Source organism: Botryllus schlosseri, chromosome 4, assembly GCF_051294905.1.
Source record: "Botryllus schlosseri isolate E-star chromosome 4, Bs_hap1, whole genome shotgun sequence".
Lineage (NCBI taxonomy): Eukaryota > Metazoa > Chordata > Ascidiacea > Stolidobranchia > Styelidae > Botryllus > Botryllus schlosseri.
In genome coordinates, this window is record NC_137239.1 from 28,055,759 (window position 1) to 28,075,621 (window position 19,863).

The 19,863-nt window shown below is 41.0% G+C and overlaps 5 protein-coding genes across 5 annotated transcripts; all 5 read left to right on the forward strand.

The window, feature by feature from the left end:
• The first annotated feature begins 1,725 nt into the window (after positions 1-1,725).
• LOC145437695 (F-box only protein 30-like) lies at positions 1,726-6,859 on the forward strand. Its single transcript, XM_080314976.1, has one exon. It carries the CDS (start codon positions 1,807-1,809, stop codon positions 3,865-3,867), a length of 2,061 nt encoding a protein of 686 aa, XP_080171102.1. The 5' UTR covers positions 1,726-1,806; the 3' UTR covers positions 3,868-6,859.
• On the forward strand, positions 6,751-8,050 carry LOC145437698 (DNA-directed RNA polymerase I subunit RPA12-like). The gene has a single exon (XM_080314980.1). It carries the CDS (start codon positions 6,870-6,872, stop codon positions 7,230-7,232), a length of 363 nt encoding a protein of 120 aa, XP_080171106.1. The 5' UTR covers positions 6,751-6,869; the 3' UTR covers positions 7,233-8,050.
• Positions 8,051-8,102: 52 nt separating this feature from the next.
• On the forward strand, positions 8,103-10,391 carry LOC145437696 (isocitrate dehydrogenase [NAD] subunit beta, mitochondrial-like). Its single transcript, XM_080314978.1, has one exon. The coding sequence runs from the start codon at positions 8,103-8,105 to the stop codon at positions 9,231-9,233; it is 1,131 nt and encodes a 376-aa protein (XP_080171104.1). The 3' UTR covers positions 9,234-10,391.
• Positions 10,392-10,411: 20 nt separating this feature from the next.
• On the forward strand, positions 10,412-11,731 carry LOC145437697 (p21-activated protein kinase-interacting protein 1-like). The gene has a single exon (XM_080314979.1). It carries the CDS (start codon positions 10,412-10,414, stop codon positions 11,363-11,365), a length of 954 nt encoding a protein of 317 aa, XP_080171105.1. The 3' UTR covers positions 11,366-11,731.
• Positions 11,732-15,393: 3,662 nt separating this feature from the next.
• Positions 15,394-17,941, forward strand: LOC145438030 (protein boule-like). Its single transcript, XM_080315393.1, has 9 exons — positions 15,394-15,533; positions 15,722-15,813; positions 15,872-15,926; positions 16,131-16,209; positions 16,440-16,549; positions 16,610-16,756; positions 16,828-16,862; positions 17,325-17,475; positions 17,546-17,941. Exons 1-9 carry the CDS (start codon positions 15,420-15,422, stop codon positions 17,750-17,752), a joined length of 990 nt encoding a protein of 329 aa, XP_080171519.1. The 5' UTR covers positions 15,394-15,419; the 3' UTR covers positions 17,753-17,941.
• The last annotated feature ends 1,922 nt before the right edge of the window (positions 17,942-19,863 follow it).

A 19,863-nucleotide genomic window follows, 5' to 3' on the forward strand; every position in this document is an offset into this window, starting at 1 on the left:
GAGAGAGAGAGAAGTGTAATGGAATTCGACCTGATTTGGCAGTCTGATCAAGTGGTCATGGCCTTTATAAAGGCTACAGTATGGTATGAGAAATACCAACATCGTTAACATTCAATAAATCAATTGATCCAATCGTTGTGAACCGAGGGAAGTTGTGGAAACGATAAATTGAAGCCTGTGAGTTTCCATGGAGAGGGCGATATCGTTGCAGAAATCACCCTTAACGGCTTGCAGTAATTTTTATAACAATTTCACGAGTATCACCTGGATATCTGCGTGATATATAATTACAAATCATGATAAATTATTTCTCTGACTCGTAGATAACTGCGGTGCCGGATTCTGCTCGTAGTTTTCGTCGACAGGTTAGAAACACTGTCCTATCAATCATTCGAAGGAGGGAGGCATGGGAGGACATGGTTAGTTTCAGTAAGTATACACTATCACAGTACTGTAGATATGTAGAAAGTAGAGAATAGTATAGTAATACCTGCTGATCTGAATACATACTTGTGCGAGCTATCCTGACTGCTGACTGGCTGCGAAATATTGCTCTATAACTTGCAGAGCACAATCGCTACATATACTCATTTTTTATGCTGTTCGTTATTTCTTTCCACGCCACCCCGTCTGTATATATGCCTCTTTACATCGCTTGTAGGCCCAGCTGGGTGTCTGATTTCAAAAACTGATATACTTACTGACTCTAACGAAATTGCGGAAAAGGCTCTTGACTCCACAGCAGAGGATTGTATTTTTTTACTTCATGTCTGTCATATAGTAGGTAGGATTAAAATCGGGTAAATGTAGCCAAAATTGTTTTTCTTCGTCTCATTTGCTTTGAAATTGACACTGTAACCATTTTTTTTGTATGTGTCCGTGATTCTGAAGTTTATGCTATTTTGTTGCATGTTTTGCAGGGTTGTAATGACTAGAGTCATGACTCGACTCGAGTCACGATTTTATGATGACTCGACTTGACTCGAGTCATTTTTTCTAGATACGGAAATGACTCGACTCGACTTGGGTCAATCTGTGTAATGACTCGACTTGGACTCGAGTCATTGCGCATGACTTGAACCATTTCATTGACTCGACACTCAGACGGCTAAGACCGACATTTCATTGTAATTGCAAAGCCAACACACTATTGGGATTTCGTCTGTTGGTACTGGTACTTGAAAATGCGACCAGAAACTGCTAAACGTGAGGAAATTAGTATATTATAAATGCGAACCATTCGATATCACCAAACAGAGTTATAAAAAGTGGGTAGAATTTAACTGGAAACTGAGCAGTCAACACCATGACTTGGACTCGGACTCGAGTCATAATTCCATGACTCGGACTCGACCCTCTGCTCGCTGACTTGGACTCGGTGGTGAACTGAAATGAATCGACTTGACTCGAGTCAAAACTATAAGAGTGAGATTGACTTCTGACTCGGAGCCTTGTGACTTGGTTACAACCCTGCTGTTTTGTTATTTTGCGATGATGAATGAAAAAATTGTCTCTCTCTCTCTCTCTCTCTCTCTCGTTTATTTAGACAACGAATCTATTTCATGGAGTAGCCAGTAAAATTCGACAAAAGATACGGTACTTTTAATATCAAAATAAAATATGATAAATTTTCAAACTGTAGCCTAGGAACTCTGTGATTACCGGTTGAGATATATTCAAATTTGGTGTCAGTGCATCGTTTTTTAGGCAACCTGACAATTTGATCACCTAGCCAGCAAGATTTGGAAAAAAGTTATTTTTGAACAGCCCTACTCCCACTGAACAGTCCTGTCACTAATTGTACTAATGAGGCTATTTATGATTTACAGAATTATCATCACTATGTCACTTAGTAACAGGATTCATGACCACTGCATTTCTTGTTACTCAAGAAATTGTACGTTCGATATTGTTCCATCGGTAAGCTGTGAAGTGCAGAATTGCCCGCTCGCCTGTGGTCATATGCTGCATGGATGTAAATTTGAAGATCATAAGGAATTATGTGACAACGCGACAGTACGCTGTATTAATGAAGGTTATGGATGTCCAGTTCAAGTTCTACGGCGTCAAATGGCACATCATTTAGAAGTATGTCCCGCCAATGTGATTATGTGTACAATGGAATGGAATCGCCGTGACAGCACGTCAGTGATTGGATTATCGAAAAATAAGCGCAATTTCTGCAAAAGGGAGGTGCGTGCAATGAAATCTGAACAGACAACTGACCGAAACCTTGACATTGCCTGTGCCGTTCATGACCAGCGCGTCTTGCTTGAAACAATCATGCCTCGCGATATTTTGAAGTATTATTCAAACTTAGCAGATCAATTACAGGTTGACAACGGTGATGAAACGACCAAACATTCATGTCTGGAAAGTTGCTCTCCGAAAAAAGATGCTGTGGAGAAAAATTTATCTATAACCTCCATAAAAAACAATTTAAAGATAAGCGATGATATCTCTGATCGCAGTTCTGAAAACTGCCCTACGGATGGTGATAATGTAGCGACACAAATCAATTGCGTTCAAAGTAATGATCAAGATTGCATGCAGAAAAACGGTATAATTTGTGACGAAAAAGCGCTAGATATTGCTAATACTCGTGAAAATAACACTGTCTGTGATAGCAGTGACCAGCCTGATGTAATTAAACCCCCTAAAAAGTCTGGGCTGTTGAGTAAATTGAGAAAAGACGCTTGGATGTTTGATTACACCACCAATGGCTCGTCCGCGAATATTTCATCAATGGGATGGATGCCTCGAAAAGTTCACTCTGACGCGAGCACTGATACAGACTCTCTAGACGTGGATATGTCTACTCTCGAATGGACATCGCCTCAAGCTACGTTAAGCAGTACGGACTTGATTGATCGGATATTTTCTATAATTGGGTCTAGTTCGCCGAATCCATGCCTTCGCACTTCGATTTCGCATTATCAGATGGAAACAGCTGAGCAGACTGTTCCGCCGTTTTTGATAGATGTTGATATTGGCGGAATAGGCCGGCAGTTATCAAACTCACCCCTTTCTTCAATCGGTACAGCCTTAAACGAACGTCAAACAATCAGAGCATTGCTCACAAAAGGACAGGACAAAGACTCGAGTTTCGAGTATTATAAAATGTCCGACAATCTAGCTTTCGATAGCCTGTCGCTAAATTGTTACGCAGATTTTTTGCCGCGATTTTCTGCTCTACGGCGCGATTCGTGGATTTTGTCGTTGGCTACGTTTATGTGCGGGTGCTTGTTGCGTCGTGATCAATTTTCTGCACATGTCGAAAACGTTCATTGCGATATCATGACCGGTTTGAATGGTTGGATTGAAGATAGATGTCCGTACTCGGCGTTTGGGTGTAATTACACATCGCCACGTTTTAGCCCTGGTAATCCATCCAGTAAGTTAATATACCATCATGCTCTTGGATCTTTTGCAGTGTCGCATAATATTCCATGTGAAAATCGCGAATCAAATCCTAACTCAAGCCTGCTGGACTTGCCATACGATGCAATGATGTGTTTGATCCGTTACCTCGACCCTTTTGCGTTAAGTCAAATGTCTTTAACTTGCAGATACTTTCGAGAAATATGCAGGAATCATGTCAGCACCCGAGGTATAGTCGAAATGAAATGGCGGAAGCGAAATGACGGCTTTCCGAAATGGGTGTGCGATAAAAAAGTATGGTACTTTCCGCCCGCGTTTGATAAGGTTCGATGGGTCGATTCCGGACGCCCCACGATGGCGTCTCACGTTGAAAAATGTAGTGTTAAAGCCAGCGTGGAACTGAGTAGGCCTACTCTTGGGGATAAAGGTTACAGATTACCGGAAACTAAATCGAATCGTAAATCTAAAACGGAGACGCAAGTCTAGATCAGTGGTTATTAACTGTTACTAACCTGTTGAACCCCAAATTTTTGCCGAATTACAAAAATAAAATTGCATCACATTACACAGACTTTGACAACTGGATTATTCTAGTTGTCAAATTAGACCAATTAGAGCGAAATGCCGGAAATGTTATGAAATGTTTCTGTCGGGGTTGTAATGACTCGACTCGAGCCAGATTTCTTGGTGACTCGAGTCATTTTACACATTTGAAAAAATGACTCGATTTTTTGTATGGACTCGAGACTATGACAGCCGAGACAGACATTTCATTGCGACTTCAAAGAATAGTAAAATCACCATTTCGTCCATCAGTCCAGATGGTTGCCAGTGAACTCGGTACCTGGTGAACTCGGCACCTTCAACTCGGCACTTCGTTTGACCTTAGATGCTGTGCCATCTCTATTGTTTCAAGTTTATGACAATACAATGTTCCCCGTGACACCAATAAATGTTTCCCATGAACACATCGAAACTTATGAAGGCCAAAACAATCAGTTTTTTCCTTCAAAGAAACGGATATTATAAATTAAATATCGCCCTTTAACTATATTTTTTTAGCTGGATGTTTCCCAATGTCACCTATCAACCTGCTCCTGACCAGCTACCTGTGACAAAATCACACCTTCCTAAATCCTATAAGTAATCAGCTAATACAAAATCAGTATTGTTGTGTTGTATTTAACTTATAAAATCTCTAATAAACCTAACAGTTGAACTTATCAATAACTAATCAACTAATAAATAAAATATGTGTGCCGTTAGTGTGCCGTTAACTCTTGAAAAGAGGCACCCGAAAAGTCTTCGAGTTCAATAAATATTATTTTACAATGGATATTGTATTGAAAGCTATAAATATAATATATATATTTTGCACGATTCTTGCATCTCCAAAGAATTGAGGCATGTTTTTTTTCATCTTCCTGGTGTAAGAACGATCGACTTTAGTCGTCAAACAGCATATCTCATCCTCTTTGCGATACACCCTCCAATATTTTATTAGTTGACTCGTCCGAGCATGACATTTCAGAGTTGACCTGAGCAGCGGACACATCGGATAACGACGAGTCTGTGAGATTATCTTCCTGCAAACAAAATTATAAGTTAAAATCTGATCACTCATATCGAATTAATTAGCACTATTCGACTTACCTGGTTGTTAAGATCGGCTACCGGTAGCGGCCCCACTTCAATCTCAACACGGCATCTTCCTGCAAACAAAATTTAGTTAAAATCTGATAGCTCACATCTAATTAATTAGCACTATTCGACTTACCTGGTTGTAAAGATCGACTATCCAGTAGCGGCCCCACTTCAATCTCAACGCATATGTCCATGTCCATCACATATATCAATCATTCCCTCTATCCGTCAAATTAGCAATACTGTACCGAGTAGACCAACAACGACATAGGGCATTGTTGCGTCACAATACAAGCGCCGATTTCACCAGGTGCCGAGTTCACTGGCAACCGTCCAGATACTTGGAAAATAGGCCAGAAACTCGGCCACGACTTGGATTTGACACGGTGGTGAATTGTTGATGACTCGACTTGACTCAAGTCGAAACTACAAAAGTGAGATTGTCTTGTGACTCGGAACCTTGCGGCTTTGTTAGAGCCCTGGTTTTCATGCTCCAATTCTGGACGAATTTGTTTGTGAAATGTTTCTACGCTCTTAATTTAATTCTGATTCTAATATAATTTCTGGTTTTCCTGACGTTGCAGAGACAAGAGAACTGACAGTGTGAAACGTGATGTGTACTGAACTTGTATCAATTTCCAAATTTTTGACAATTCGGTAATTCTAATCCAATTTGGATAAACCCGTGTAGCTATAATTTTGATACTATCCTGATTTGGAAAAAAAACTTTGTAGCTATAATTCTAGTCTAATTTCTGAAAGGTGACCGTTTTCTAGTTGTCCGAATCTGCTTTACACATCTAATACATATACTGAAAAATGCTGGTGCCCAATTTGAACTATGCATCAATAACAGCGTTAAAAGACCAGAACCATTCAAAGATGAATTTCACATAAAAAAAAGATTGTAGCCTGATCAATATTTACTACAAATCAATGCGACTTCTGTATGAGTCGGTTGTGTGTCTTGTTGGCCTCCAGCGAACGCCCTGGGTATGCGGGAAGCCCGGATAAGAGCCACTGGTCTAGATTATCTATAATGTAGCGAGATTGCACTTGATTTGATGTCTAATTCATATACAACTGTTGATCTTCGGTTACTTTGCCTTGTTTGTAATGCGTTTTTAATCGTGCAAAAATGAAATTTTGCATTCGTTGCGATGAATTCTGCATCGTCTTTAGTGACGAGATATGCTTCATTTTTCACGCATGTATGTTTTTTCTATGTTCACATTCTGAATCATTATCACTTATTGCCTTTAGAAATTATATGTGTATGATTACGATATATATTTATAATTTATTTGACTCCGTTCGCGAATGGAATCAGTGTACTGTATATACTGTATATTTCACATGTCTACAAAGTATAGATCTATCATAGTATTGAATAATATAAGCCTCTTTGAGGTACAGAACTTCAATATGCAATTGAATAATATGTTTACGTTTAAATATACACTAACTTGCCGATGTTTTCGGCTGGCACACGTCAGGGGTATGGGGTAATTGTCATCATATTAAACTATATACCAACAATGTTGATCTGTATTTTCTACTAGTTGCTGACGATTACCCCTGACGAGTGTCGGTCGAGAATTGAATTTATTTCAATATGAATACACCATACACCATTCAGTTGTACAGGCTGTTGAACTTTGTACCTCCAAGAGGCTTTTCTCCATCGTAATGCATGAACTTTAACCATCAATTCAACTGTGATCTCTGCAAGAGCCATTTGCCTTTAATTTTCAGAAATTGTGTGTTTTAACAGTTAAAACTGAGTTCGCAATTTTGTCCAAATTTAAAATATCTTTCCTGTCTTCAATAACAGTATACTTACTATGAATAGGACGGTAGCGACCGAAGATGGGTTTTGCCCGGACTGCGGCGCGATTTTGCCGCTGCCCGTGGATTCAGAGCAAGCCCACATCACTTGCATTTGCAAGTCGAAAATATCGTGTTCCACCTTCGACAAAATGGTGGTGGCGAGAGGAGAGATTTTATTCAATGAAATTCGGAGAAAAAAGAAAAAGAAGAGTAACGTGACGGAAGGGATGATGGGACCGACGCTCGAACGGTTATGTGGACACTGCGGACATAACCAGATGACGTATAAAACGCAGCAGACGCGCTCGGCTGACGAAGGGATGACTATTTTTTACTACTGTCTCAAATGCGGACAGTTAGAAAAAGAAGATTCGTAGATTTTGAATTTCTTTCGACCATTCAGCAATGTAGAGCGACCGATTCGCAGATAATATCAAGTCAATATATCACACTTTGAATATATATCTGTATTGCCCGTTATAAGTGAAAATATCATCAACATCGTGACATCTCAACATGGTACTAAGGAGTCGTTGAAAAATAATCTGCGACTGCCAGGCTGGGATCTGTTTCGTGTAGGTCACATGTGTCCAGATGCAGCCTTTCTAGTTTAATTTCATGTCAAAGCATAGCAGTGGCTATAAAGCTGCTCAAATAAATGCTGTGCAGTTCTGGGGATGGACATTGAGCTAGAATATATCGTGGTTATCGGTGAAGATGCTAGTTATTGGTTTCATATAATACTAACTGATGCATGATTTAGTCCCGTCTGCTATTGCAATGAAGTAATGTTGTGATGCAGCTATGTATGCATTGGAAACCTGAATCCGGCCAGGAGGGGCCATGGTTTCAAACCATTGCTCTAAACATGGATGTTGAATAATGCTGCGACTTTGATTTGAACTTGACACTGTTTTTAAAATCTGTCTTTCTAGTCATTCTGCAATGAGTTTAAGAATTGTGTTTTTATAGTAGCTCACAGTTTGCGCTGGACTAACCTTGATGTACCAAGATGAGAGTGTAAAGGTGTTCCTGTATAGGTGATAATATGCTTTACCTGTTGCACACTGGTAGAGTGGTAGTTGTCACTTAATTTATAGTGGATGATGGTGTCGCCCAACTAGACTGCTGGTTTAATATGCCGTTACTTACAAATCTACACTGCCAACCTGTGAAATTATGTTTGTTTTTGCAGCTCTTTACTGTATTTTGACTATCTTTAGTGTCTTTTTTGGCTGTGTAGAGCCATGGCTTTGAGGATCGGGAATATGTTGCGTATCAGTAAGGGTGTTCCAAAAAACTTGATACTGACTCAAGCGACACGGTCTATTCAAGTCGGCGCAAATGCTCATTTGGATCAGAAAGTCAACGTGACTATGATACCGGGAGACGGTGTCGGACCAGAATTGATGTCGGCCGTGAAAACTGTGTTCAAAGCGGCCGCTTTCCCTGTTAAATTTGAGGAATTTTGGCTGAGCGAAATACAGGACCACAACTCTGAAGACGTTATGCAGGAAGCTTCCGACTCGATATTGAAGAACAACGTCGCATTGACGGGAGATATTTCTTCGCGTTTGAGCGCCATGCATGGAGAATTAGCGTCTACGAAGTTTTTGTTAAGGCAAAAATTGGATTTATTCGCCAATGTTGTTAGAGTGAAAAGTTTCGACGGATATCAGACCCGGCATAATAATTTGGATCTCGTAATCATCCGCGAGCAGACTGAGGGAGAATACAGCTCTTTGGAGCATGAAAGCGTGCCGGGAGTTGTTGAATCGTTAAAGATTGTGACTCGCAAAAAATCGAAGAGAATCGCAAAGTTTGCGTTTGATTATGCAACAAAGCACGGCCGGAAATGTGTCACCGCGGTTCACAAAGCGAACATTATGAAATTGGGTGACGGAATGTTTTTGGAATCGTGTCAAGAAGTAGCGAAATTGTATCCGAAAATCAAATTCGAATCGCTGATAGTAGATAACACTTGCATGCAGCTGGTGTCGAAACCGCATCAGTTTGACGTGATGGTGACTCCTAATTTGTACGGTAATATCATCGATAATTTAGCTGCAGGCTTAGTAGGCGGGGCTGGTTTAGTACCAGGGGAAAGTTATTCAAAAGAGTGTGTCATGTTTGAAACGGGGGCTCGACACCCCTTTGCGCAAGCCGTAGGTCGAAATATCGCGAATCCGACCGCGATGCTGTTGGCTTCGGCTAACATGCTGCATCATTTGCATTTTGTGAAGGAAGGGGATTTACTGTCGAAAGCAGTAACTAAAGTGGTTAACGATGGTAAAACTCGTACCGCTGACTTGGGAGGGTATGCCACTACCACACAGTTTACGCACGCGGTTATAGATGAAATGTCACGTTTGCAGTAACTTCAATTACCACTAATTTTTTGTTATCCACACTCATACACCAGACAATAACTTCATATAGTTCAGTAGACGTTCACAAATTTCAGAATTACACGAAACAATATGTTCCTGTCGGTAATTACTTCGCTCTCGTCTGACTCGGATAACTAGATAGATATTGAAAGTCATGTAACGAATTAACAATATGAAGTTATTGTTTCGTTTAATTCTGAAGTTCTGTACCCTAAACGGCTTATCTATATAATCTTTATGTGTCTGATGTTGTGCCTGGCATATACCCGTGTTTCCCTGGCTTCTTTGATTTCATTATAAAAAATTGCTTGCTTCAGTGATAGGCCTACTAGATTTACTCATCTGCAATCAGCCGGAGGGACAAGTGATTTGATTTAAATCACCATATTCAATTGCTTTATTTTGCTGCATCGTTCAATATTTCTGACAGTTAATAGATTTGCAATTTTTAACTGTCGCAAGCTACGAAGTAAGAGCCTGCTATTTGCTGCCAACTTGTTGAACAATGAGATCTTACATTGTATAATCATATTCAGAGGTACGCACTGATTACACTAATATATCTTCAAACTGAAATATACCCGAGCTGATTATATTTTATGATCATATCTCAACGTTTGTTCATGACCCTCACCACTGAAAAGTTGAAGCATTGTTATTTCTCAACGTGTGACCAAAATAAGGTTCCTATGATACACGCACCCCTGACACAGTTGTGTTCATAGTTCATCACTTGTTGATTTTTATTTTGCTAGCAGATAAATGGATATAATTATAAACACTGTATCTTTGAAGCTCTGAATGCTCGAAATATTAGAAAGTTCATGTTTTATTGCAGGAGTCTTCGCATTTCATTAGTAAAATGATCTTGGTATTTGACTGAGGCTGTGGCTTTTTGTGATGCTGTAACTTATTTTACTTGATACGCGTCAATTCTGCGTATGGCTCAAAGCTAATTTTTCACAACACTGACTGCTTGGCTCATGTATATCAACTCTAGTGTAATAAGAAGTTGAATTTAAGCACGAAATAGCAGTTTATGTACTTGATTGTAAGTAAGATCTTTCCTGCAGTATTGTTGTTTTCAAATGTTCGATTAATATTACGAGCGTAACAGTTTTAACGTGATTGTTTTCTTTGCACAGATTCTCGTTACAAGGCGCAATATGATTAAATTAATCGTCGGTTGTTACGAGCAAATGCTGCTCGGATATTCCGTTACGAAAACGGAAGATTCCGGCGCTTTGAAATGCGAACCGATTTTCACAGACCATTCGCATACTGGATGCGTCAGAACGGTAGCGTGCGGGACTACGTATCTTGCGTCTGGCGCTACCGATGAGATGGTATACATATTCGATATGGCGGAAAATAAAGAAATCGGGTCTATCCAAGGACATGAAGGGACTGTGAATTATTTGACTTTTCCCGACAAGAATCATTTAATGAGCGCCAGCGACGACGGTGTGATTAATATCTGGCTCGCTGCGTCTAATTGGAAAAAAGCGAAGGCACTAAGGGGCCATAAAGGGCCAGTGACTTCGTTTGACGTGCATCCTACAGAAAAACTTGCGTTGTCAGTGTCTTCAAAAGACGGGAGTCTACGTACTTGGAATATGCTAAAAGGAAGACCGGTGTACATTAAAAATATGAAAAAATTTGGGCCTGAACTTGTAAAATTCAGTCCTGGCAGGGGAAAGCATTTCGCGGTAGCTTCCCGAAAGGCGGTGCAAGTTTTCGAGTTGGAATCAGCCAAATTGATCAAAGAAATCGATTGGAAAAACGTAGGAAGTATATTATCAATTGAGTTTGTGTCGGAAAAATTACTGGCTGTCTCGGGCGAAGGTAATCATGTGTACATTTATCGAACGGAAGATGGGTCGTTGTCGTGCAAGTTTGAGGCTCACACGTCGCGTGTGAAAGCTTTGAAGGCGATGCCTGACGAGAAAGACACTCTGCTAGCTTCCGCTTCTAGCGACGGGCATGTAAAAGTGTGGTGTATTAATGAAGAAAAGTTACTGGACGATGAAGATACCGTTTTGAAAGCGCCTAAATGTGTTTTAGATATAGATACGAAAGCGAGGGTGACGTGTTTGGCGTTTTGGAAGGAAAAGGCTTGACGTAAACTGATTATTTCCCGTTGTTGGATGCCAGGCAAAGGTGCACACTGTACATTGCGTGCAACTCTACGAATTATGGTTGGAGAGTGATGCTGACATTGATGAAATCATGGTTCGACTGGTGTGACTTGGCAAAATCTAGTACCTGATTGATTTGATTCTGAATCGAGAATCAAACCCAGCCCTACTCATGGGTTACACCAACCTGTTTTGCACCTCGCCTATTCAAATCTGGAAATGTCATACACTGACAATCAGAGGTGTTGCGATTAAAATTGGAATATTGAATATGAACAAGCTGCTATCATTTTACTTGTCCTACTGCCGTTGCCGAAGTGGTGTAATAAAGGCTAAAACTAAATCTGGTACTGGTGGTGTTTGCAGCTTCTGTGCCATTCTGTCGTGATCGTGATTCTGTAGGTTGGTTCGTGAGGATATTGGATAACAAAGCAGTTTTGTTTTAGTGTTTTTTACTGTTTATGTTCTGAGATAGGTAGGTACAGAGGGCTCAATCATCAAGTCTCTGCATTCGTTAAAAAAGTCCAACAGGCTACAATTTCGTTTTCATGGAGGCGTACTTTCTTATAGTTGTGATTAGTAGGGCGATTTTTTTTTCACATGTCAAAATTTTGTCGAAATTTAAGCGTTAGGTCAAAAAATGTCAAAATTTTTTACAAAGTCAAACTACTTCGTAAGGACAGACAGTTCCAACCAGAAATGAACATAAGTAGTACAATTTCAACAACATTATGTGGGAAACACCTAATTTGCATACGTTAGGTCAAATTTTGGTAAAAATTCAGCTTTTCAAGGTTGAAAAATGTCAAAATTTTGATTTTTAGGTCAAAATCTTCCATTTTTCGGACAATAAAAATCGCCCTGAGTAGTCGAAAAGTGGTTTACGATTACATAGATATGTCCCCACCCGCTCGTAAAGCCACCACTGCTCACATCTATCTCGTCGTATCTCTCATCTTGAGTCAAAATTGTTTTGCATCGTCTTTGAAGACAGCGCAACGATTTCATGGGGTTAACAGAAAAATCTGACCAAAAAATTTTTTGGCATCTTTGGGTAAATTCAAAATTTTCAAACTGTACGAAATCAGCGATTATTGGTTGGAATGAATTGAAATTTGGTGTGCGTCGTTTTTTAGGGCAACCTAACGATTTAATCACGTAACCAGCAAGATTCAGGAAAAAAAGTTTTTTTGAACAGCCCTGCGCACATAAAATCTAAGTTGCGCACAAAATATCCGAAGTGATGACCTTTCTTAGTCGTTACGCAATAGCTGTTGTCCAAGGGTCTGCGCAGTGATTTGGTAAGTGTGCGCAGACTCGTCCAAAATTAGAGGGAACATCACCTCTCCATCACCTCACTTGAATTTAGGGTTGGAATTAGCAATGTGACGTCATGAGGTTCACGTTCGCGTTCACAAGAACCTGCACCTTTCAGAGGTTCACACCATCACAATTACACAATTACATTACAATTACAATTTCACCAAATAGAAATGCTTCAATTACAATTACATGAAAAAATGTAATAATTACTTCAGCTCAATTATAAATTACAATTGATCCAACTCTGGTAGCTATAGTGCATTGCATCATATCTATTCGTTTCAACTTTCTGAGGTTTCCTATTCTCTATTTTGGCTGATCATTATAGACTGGGGCTATACAGTTACTTAAGTAGTGCGGTATAAGTAAAGCTTTTTGTATCTGGCGATCTGTATAAAAGTATAGCTAACCAATCGTCTTGGTGCTCGGCTATACAATACTTATCTCGAGAAGCTGTTGCCTTGGATGAAGTTCTTCGTCACAGATATATGCTCAATACAATCGGTTTATTCAGACGTTTGCAGTAGTTGCGTATAGAGTCTCAATCAATAATCCTCTAAAACACTTGTTACAGGCACTTATATACGAGTCTCGACTCTCGAGTAATCACAACAAGAAGTAGTTTCTTAACCAAGACATAGCGAAATATCATGGACTAGTGATCACAGCGGGATAGCTGCAGTAGTTTTGCAGTTCTACGTATGCGAGAGCGATACAAACCTTTTTTTGCATGTATATTCAACTCTATATTCGTTGCAATGACGCAATTACGACTCGTACTTCGAAAAATCAACTTGGCTTGAATTGTGACTAGACTCGTGACTCGACTTGACTTGACTCGAGTCACGTCCAATAAACGATCCACTTGACTTGACTCGAGTCAAAATGTGCAATGTGTCCTGGAACTGAATCAAAAGTTAAATTAGTAAATCTATGAACAGATCGCTGCTCACAGATTTAAATTTCAATCCTCTTCTAAGAATCGGGACAACCGACTTTCCTCTCTGTAATTTTGAAAAAAAGGTTATTGAGGTCGACCAGCCTATTAAATTTCGCCACTATCTTTCTGACGCGTGTACGATCATCAAAGCAATGTTTGGTTTGTTTTAAATCAGTGGTTCCCAACCTGGGCGGGAGGACCTGAAAGCATCTGAAGGGGGGCGCGAAGAAGCGCGGGTCAACTGAAAAATTTTCGCGCTCTGCGCGATTTACCTCCAATTCGCGCGCGTTTCTCTATACATAGACCGAATTTCGTATTTTTGAATTCTCTCATCAACAGTCATAACCTTCAAAGCCATCAAACAATCTGTTGGGGTTGCTAGCAACCCGGTTGGATTTAGTGATATGACGATAAGGGGGCGCGAAATTTTCCACTATCAAAAAAGGGGCGTGTCTAAAGAAAGGTTGGGAACCACTGTTTTAAATAAACACATATATTATCTCCCTGTCCTCACTATATCATCAAATACCAATATTGCGTTTTGGTTTATAATCCCATTTTATATAGTGCGGCCCGCGAATGAATTCAGATGTTGAATGCGGCCCGCGAGCTCAGAAGTTTGCCCACCCCTGAGGTAGGGTGTCATGTAGCCACTGCATGCTGCACGGCGTATGCTATTGAAACTTGCTGATGCGCCTTCTTGCGTCAAGTTGTGGGGCACACGGAACACGCATCGGACATCAACCAGACCTGGATCAATCCAACGACTATTAGCATTGAGTAGAATACAGGCTTAGGCTTCCATACTTCAATTAAGTTACGCGCTGCATGAAATCGGAGACTAGTCCTGCCATTATATTTGATTCAGGTTGTACCTATCGGCTGCTGACTGCAAGCCATAGCCAGCCTTTTCGGTCAGGTTAGGACGTTAAGCTCTGATCTCGATGGGAGCGTCATGGCCAAATCGAACATCGTATGACAGGCCTGGCGGCTGACGCTGCGAGTTGCAGTGACCAACTGACCATTTTATGTATGGAGTATTCCTGAATTGTTGATGCAGTAGTTACGATCATTTCCACCCACAAAAGCTCAATGACCGACTGATGGAGATTGGCGTACAAAAGGCTACATACTGAATGCAACACCGACAGAATATATGGAGTGCCAACCTGTCAAACATCAAGAGAATTACACTAAAGCATGTGTTAATGCTATACCATCACACAAAATACCTAGTTCAAATTGCATTATGGTAGTCTCTTTGCTCCTAGCCACATCTGATGCATAGTTATACGCCGCCATTATGAGTCCGGTCAAGTCAACGAAAAAGGCGCCTCAGATGATCTTTGAAAATCCAGTTTACATTTGGCGGTCTGGCATTGCAAAGTCATTCTGTATTATGTCGCGTATATATTTCAAACAAGCTCTTTGTCAGTCTGCGCTAAGCATGGTAGGATCATAATATTGGTACGGTAGTCGTCGCTCTGAGAAAATACGTCATTTTGACTGCAAAGTTAGAGATGTCAAGGCGGAGTCAGGTTTTAATCAGGCTGATTATGTTTTCGCAGTTTTCGTATATGAGTCTGAGTAGTAAGGGTTATTCCACTTTCTAATTTTGTGTACTGCTCTCTGTAGTGTAGTAACTTGAACCTTAGCTGGTACGGTTATCAATAGGTGAGGGCAAACAATCTAAAATGGTATGAACCGTATGATAGTTACTGATATTATTTTCTCAATTTGCAAGGTATCTTTATAAAGTCTATTTTAAAGTCCATGTCGTTAGCCATGAGTTCTACTCCCCAAACCTCCACGGCTACTTCGTCCAACGCGTCAAAATATGGTACGGTCATTCCGTGTCGCATTTTCGTTGGTGGCATAGATTTCATGGTAAGTTGGATTGCGAGATTTTATTTCGGTAATGTTGAACTCATATACTTAAACGTCGAATTTAAATACCGATATGATAGATTCATCAGCCTAGGCTAGAATCACAAGGTCGCGGGCTGGGTGGGCTGGGTTGCTTAGGCTCTATTGCCATGACTGTAACGCGTCGCAATTTTATTGCCATGTTTCAGACTACAGAAAAAGATCTGCACAAGTTTTTCAGCTGTTTCGGAACCGTACGTGACACTAATATCGTCAGAGACCGGGCAGATGTGTCTAAGGGGTTAGCTTGGTTATGTTAATGCACTCGTTCTCGTTGATATTTGAGTCGTGTTGTGCAGGTACGGCTTCGTCACGTTCAGATCCACCGAGGACGTTAAGAAAGTTATGGAGCAGGTACACTATCTAAAACTCGCTATATTTGAACCCATTTTACATAGCTTTGTCTGACCGAATTCTAAAGTTCTGCGCTTTGCGAGATCGTTGCCGTGAATTTGTCGAATCAGTTTTGATGCCATTTGAAACACAGGTGCACTGCGGTCAGCGGTTAAGAGTCATTATTACGCTGAAATCGTTTACTCAGATACTGGAGGTTTTCAGGAAGAATACCTGTACCTGAATAAGAAGAAGCTGAACATCGGGCCGGCAATTCGGAAGCAACAGCTGTTTTTACCAAAAGGTTAGCATCTTAGAATCAAATTCAATGAATATTAGAGCTGCCGGCTCACTTGTTACCGCGCGATTAATCACCATGTGGCGCAGACTACTATAAAAAGCAATTTGCACAGGTCACGGCATATATTTCGTGGCGACTCAAGCACATGCAGCTATTATTGAGTTGCGCGTATTACATGTGTTTTTAGTTTAGATCTCTGACGTGAGTTACAGCTGATATTATTAATATTGCAGATATCCACGTCCCTAGCCCAGTTTGCAGTTGGACAATGCACCCTGGCGGTTACGCGTCCTACACAAATGCTAACGGCATCACCTACTTTCTGCCTACGCTTCAGGTTCAGGTACGTACTTTCGTTGCAAGGCCCACCGTCACCATCATATTCAACATATGCCCGTTACAGATGATACCGCCCCAGCAACCTTACGTCATGGCGTACAATGGGACCGTCACTCAGCCTGTGACACAGTACGGAGGGTTTGGACAAAATCCTAGAGCCATACAACAAATTCCCAGCGATGCAGCCACAATACCTTGGGGTCCCGCGCAGGTATTGACGAACGCTTTTTACTTCAGTATGATTGTCCTCCTCGGCACACACAATATTCATTTCAAAACCAGTTTCAACGCTCGTGCGGTATGATTCATAAATCACAGTAACGCAGCTCTTCTCGTGATCACTGTTTTGGCTTTCGTAATTAGACAAAAGGCGGCTGCTAAATCGCGATTGAATATCATTTTCATATTCAAATAAACCAGAATATTTTCGACTGACACTCATTACGGGTAATCGTCAGCAACTAGCAGAGAATTCAAACGAACTTTGTATATCAACAGTGGTATCGCCAAATGACGATTATCCCTACGAGTGTCAGCTGGAAATATTCGGGTCCATCGCAACATGAAAATATTATTCAATTGTGTTGAAGATATGTACCTCCAAGAATCTTTTAATGGCGATTGTATATAGTTTGTAGACTGGTTCTTCATGTCGCACTTATTCGCTTTAAAACCAGTTTCGAGGCGTATCGTTTCGATTATGATCGATCACAGTAACTCAGCCCTGCGCGTCGTCACTATTCTCGCGTATGTAATTAGTAAACGCCTGCTAAATTGAGATTGCGTGTTTTCCAGACCGGTTCGTGCGGTGAAATACTGACTCCCGTGCAAGCATTGGACCATAATCAACACATTGGTGTTTTATCTTCTCCAGCTACAGGCATCGCCAACCCGTCTCCCGAATCACGTGCGAAAATGGCGACAACACAGGTACCTTGAAATTGTAAAGCTCATCACCCTTGCCATCGTGGTTACGCATTATCGTTGTGTATTATCGCAGTGGGCGCCAGTTATCCAGGCCCCCCAGGGGCACGTGCAAGTGCCGACAGCGTACGTTTGCTCGCCGATGCCTGGTCAGCAATCGATTCAGATGCCCTTCGCCCCGTCGTTTATGCAGGCCGCGTCGGAGCAGACTATCATACATTCCGCAGGGTATGGTCAGTGGGTGAGTTCTTGTTCATCATCATCATCATCATTGGTTTATTAGCAAGTTTTATCAGTTCAATACACCACAAAAATGCGATACAATGAAAAGATAGGAAGTTGTCGAAGCGACTTGGAGTAGTCTATGGAATCAGACACCCACCTTGACCTAGCCTAGGCGATATAAAGAGGAGGCATTGCACACTGAATTAAAAGTAAAAAAAGATAGTATAGGAAAAAGCAAGCGACAAAGAACGGGGTGGCATGTTATGGAAGGCGAGATCGATAAGTCAGGTCTTGGTCCGGTAATCTTGAGGATGGACTATATAGTATTAATTTATTATAGTATAATTGCTTGTATTTCCACCTGAATGCGGACATGCTCGTCGACTGTCGTATGGCCGGTGGGATACTGTTCCACACGTCAGGCCCGGCATATTTGATAGGGCGATGATCTTTTCGGTCGATCATATGATATTTGGACGACGTGGACGCGCGTGTGTTGTACTTGTGCGCTTTTGATTCCGAGGTAAAGAAAGTCATTGAAATATTCGGGGCAATGGCCGCAGTGGAACTGATACATAAACTTATTGGCGATTTCTAGTTTCCGCATATCTTCTATGTTTAGGACACCGAATCTCTTCAGCAGAGACTTGTTGGATGGACAACCAGGCCCCTTTGCGGCCCTATAGCTATGATACTGAGTACGTTATGTTATAGTTTTTGCAGTGGCTTGAGTGCAGTTTTACTGGCAGCCCCCGAACAGAGGATGCCATATAGTAACTTCGATAGGATTAAGGATTTAAAAGAGTATCAGAATAACCCAGGCTGGCAGGAAGTGTCTAAAGGCTGTTATGATACCACATACAATACACACATCGACAATGCTGTTTCCGCGCCAATAACATATGCACTCCCCAGACCACAGAACTGGGATATTTTGTCAGGCTATGGTCATATTTGTAAAATCGCCTTTATTCCTGCAATTGATATATATGCCGCAGGATATTGTGCAATGCCGCGAAATGCCTTCTTCGTTCATGTTCTACGACGTTGCTTGATAGTATACTAAAAATGCGCTAATTGTAATGATCGCAATCGGCGGCTCCATTATTTTCATCCCGGCAAGACACATAATTTATAATGCGATACACAAGACGCGATTCGATGTAATGGCGAGATGTTGGCCTTTCGGCTGTCGTTCTCAGCATTTTTGTAATGACACTTTCACAACACAGACGCAGTACTTCTACAATGGAACAATGATTTTTCAATTTTGCTGATTACTCCATTCTGCAGCACATCGCGCTTCAGTTAAATAGTATTATGCGACTCTGCGCGTAGCTGGCTCGTGGCATAGCTATATAAACGCGTCACTTACCAGACAACTGCCTCGCGTGCTTAAAATCGCTCTCTAGCTCTTGGAGTCCGATGCCTCATCTGCTTTAGGCCCCAACAGCTTGTTAACGTAGAGGAAGGTGGACAGACTGGCCACTGTACACTGTACAGTAGGACTGTTCAAAAATAACTTTTTTCTCTGGATTCCAGTCGTTCGGTTATCAAATTGTCAGGTTACCCTAAAAAACGCGGCACACCAAATTTGGTTCAATTCTAACAAGTATAGGGCTCCGCAGATCCAATTAAATTTTTTAATTTAAACAGGAAAAAAAAAAAATTCCTGTCAACTCCATGAAATTGTTGAGCTGTCTTCAGAGACGATGCAAAACAAATTTGACTCAATTCAAACTAGTAGAAGCGGAGTTATTGGAGATTTTCGTTGATATTTCTCGACTGAAGTGAAAATTGAAATATATAAAAAAGGTTCACAGTGCAGAACCTACCTAGGTTCGTTTGTGAACGTGAACCTCTAAATTTCGGAGGTTCACACACAGAACGCGAACGTGAACCTCACGTTCACACCATCCTTACAGTTCGCCCGCAAGATTACCAGAACACGACCTGACATATATCGATCTCGCCTTCCGTCACATGCCACCCCATTTTGTCGCTTATTTTTTAATGTGATGTTCTTTTAATTTTCATTCACTGTGCAGTGTGCAGTGTGCATGCCTCTGCTTTACATCGCATAGAGACCAAGGCTCTGCCGACTGAGCTAATCGGGCTCCATGCACGATGATGGAATCTTGTGACAATCCCAACCTTTCATTTCGCAGA

What these genes read in the sequence shown, in the direction of transcription:
- LOC145437695 (XM_080314976.1), top strand. Translation starts at nt 1,807, where the DNA reads ATGAGGCTATTTATGATTTACAGAATTATCATCACTATGTCACTTAGT.
- LOC145437698 (XM_080314980.1), top strand. Translation starts at nt 6,870, where the DNA reads ATGAATAGGACGGTAGCGACCGAAGATGGGTTTTGCCCGGACTGCGGC.
- LOC145437696 (XM_080314978.1), top strand. Translation starts at nt 8,103, where the DNA reads ATGGCTTTGAGGATCGGGAATATGTTGCGTATCAGTAAGGGTGTTCCA.
- LOC145437697 (XM_080314979.1), top strand. Translation starts at nt 10,412, where the DNA reads ATGATTAAATTAATCGTCGGTTGTTACGAGCAAATGCTGCTCGGATAT.
- LOC145438030 (XM_080315393.1), top strand. Translation starts at nt 15,420, where the DNA reads ATGTCGTTAGCCATGAGTTCTACTCCCCAAACCTCCACGGCTACTTCG. An exon ending in TGCCTACGCTTCAGGTTCAG is followed by an intron (nt 16,550 to 16,609) that starts GTACGTACTTTC and finishes TGCCCGTTACAG; the next exon opens with ATGATACCGCCCCAGCAACC. An exon ending in CGAAAATGGCGACAACACAG is followed by an intron (nt 17,476 to 17,545) that starts GTACCTTGAAAT and finishes GTATTATCGCAG; the next exon opens with TGGGCGCCAGTTATCCAGGC.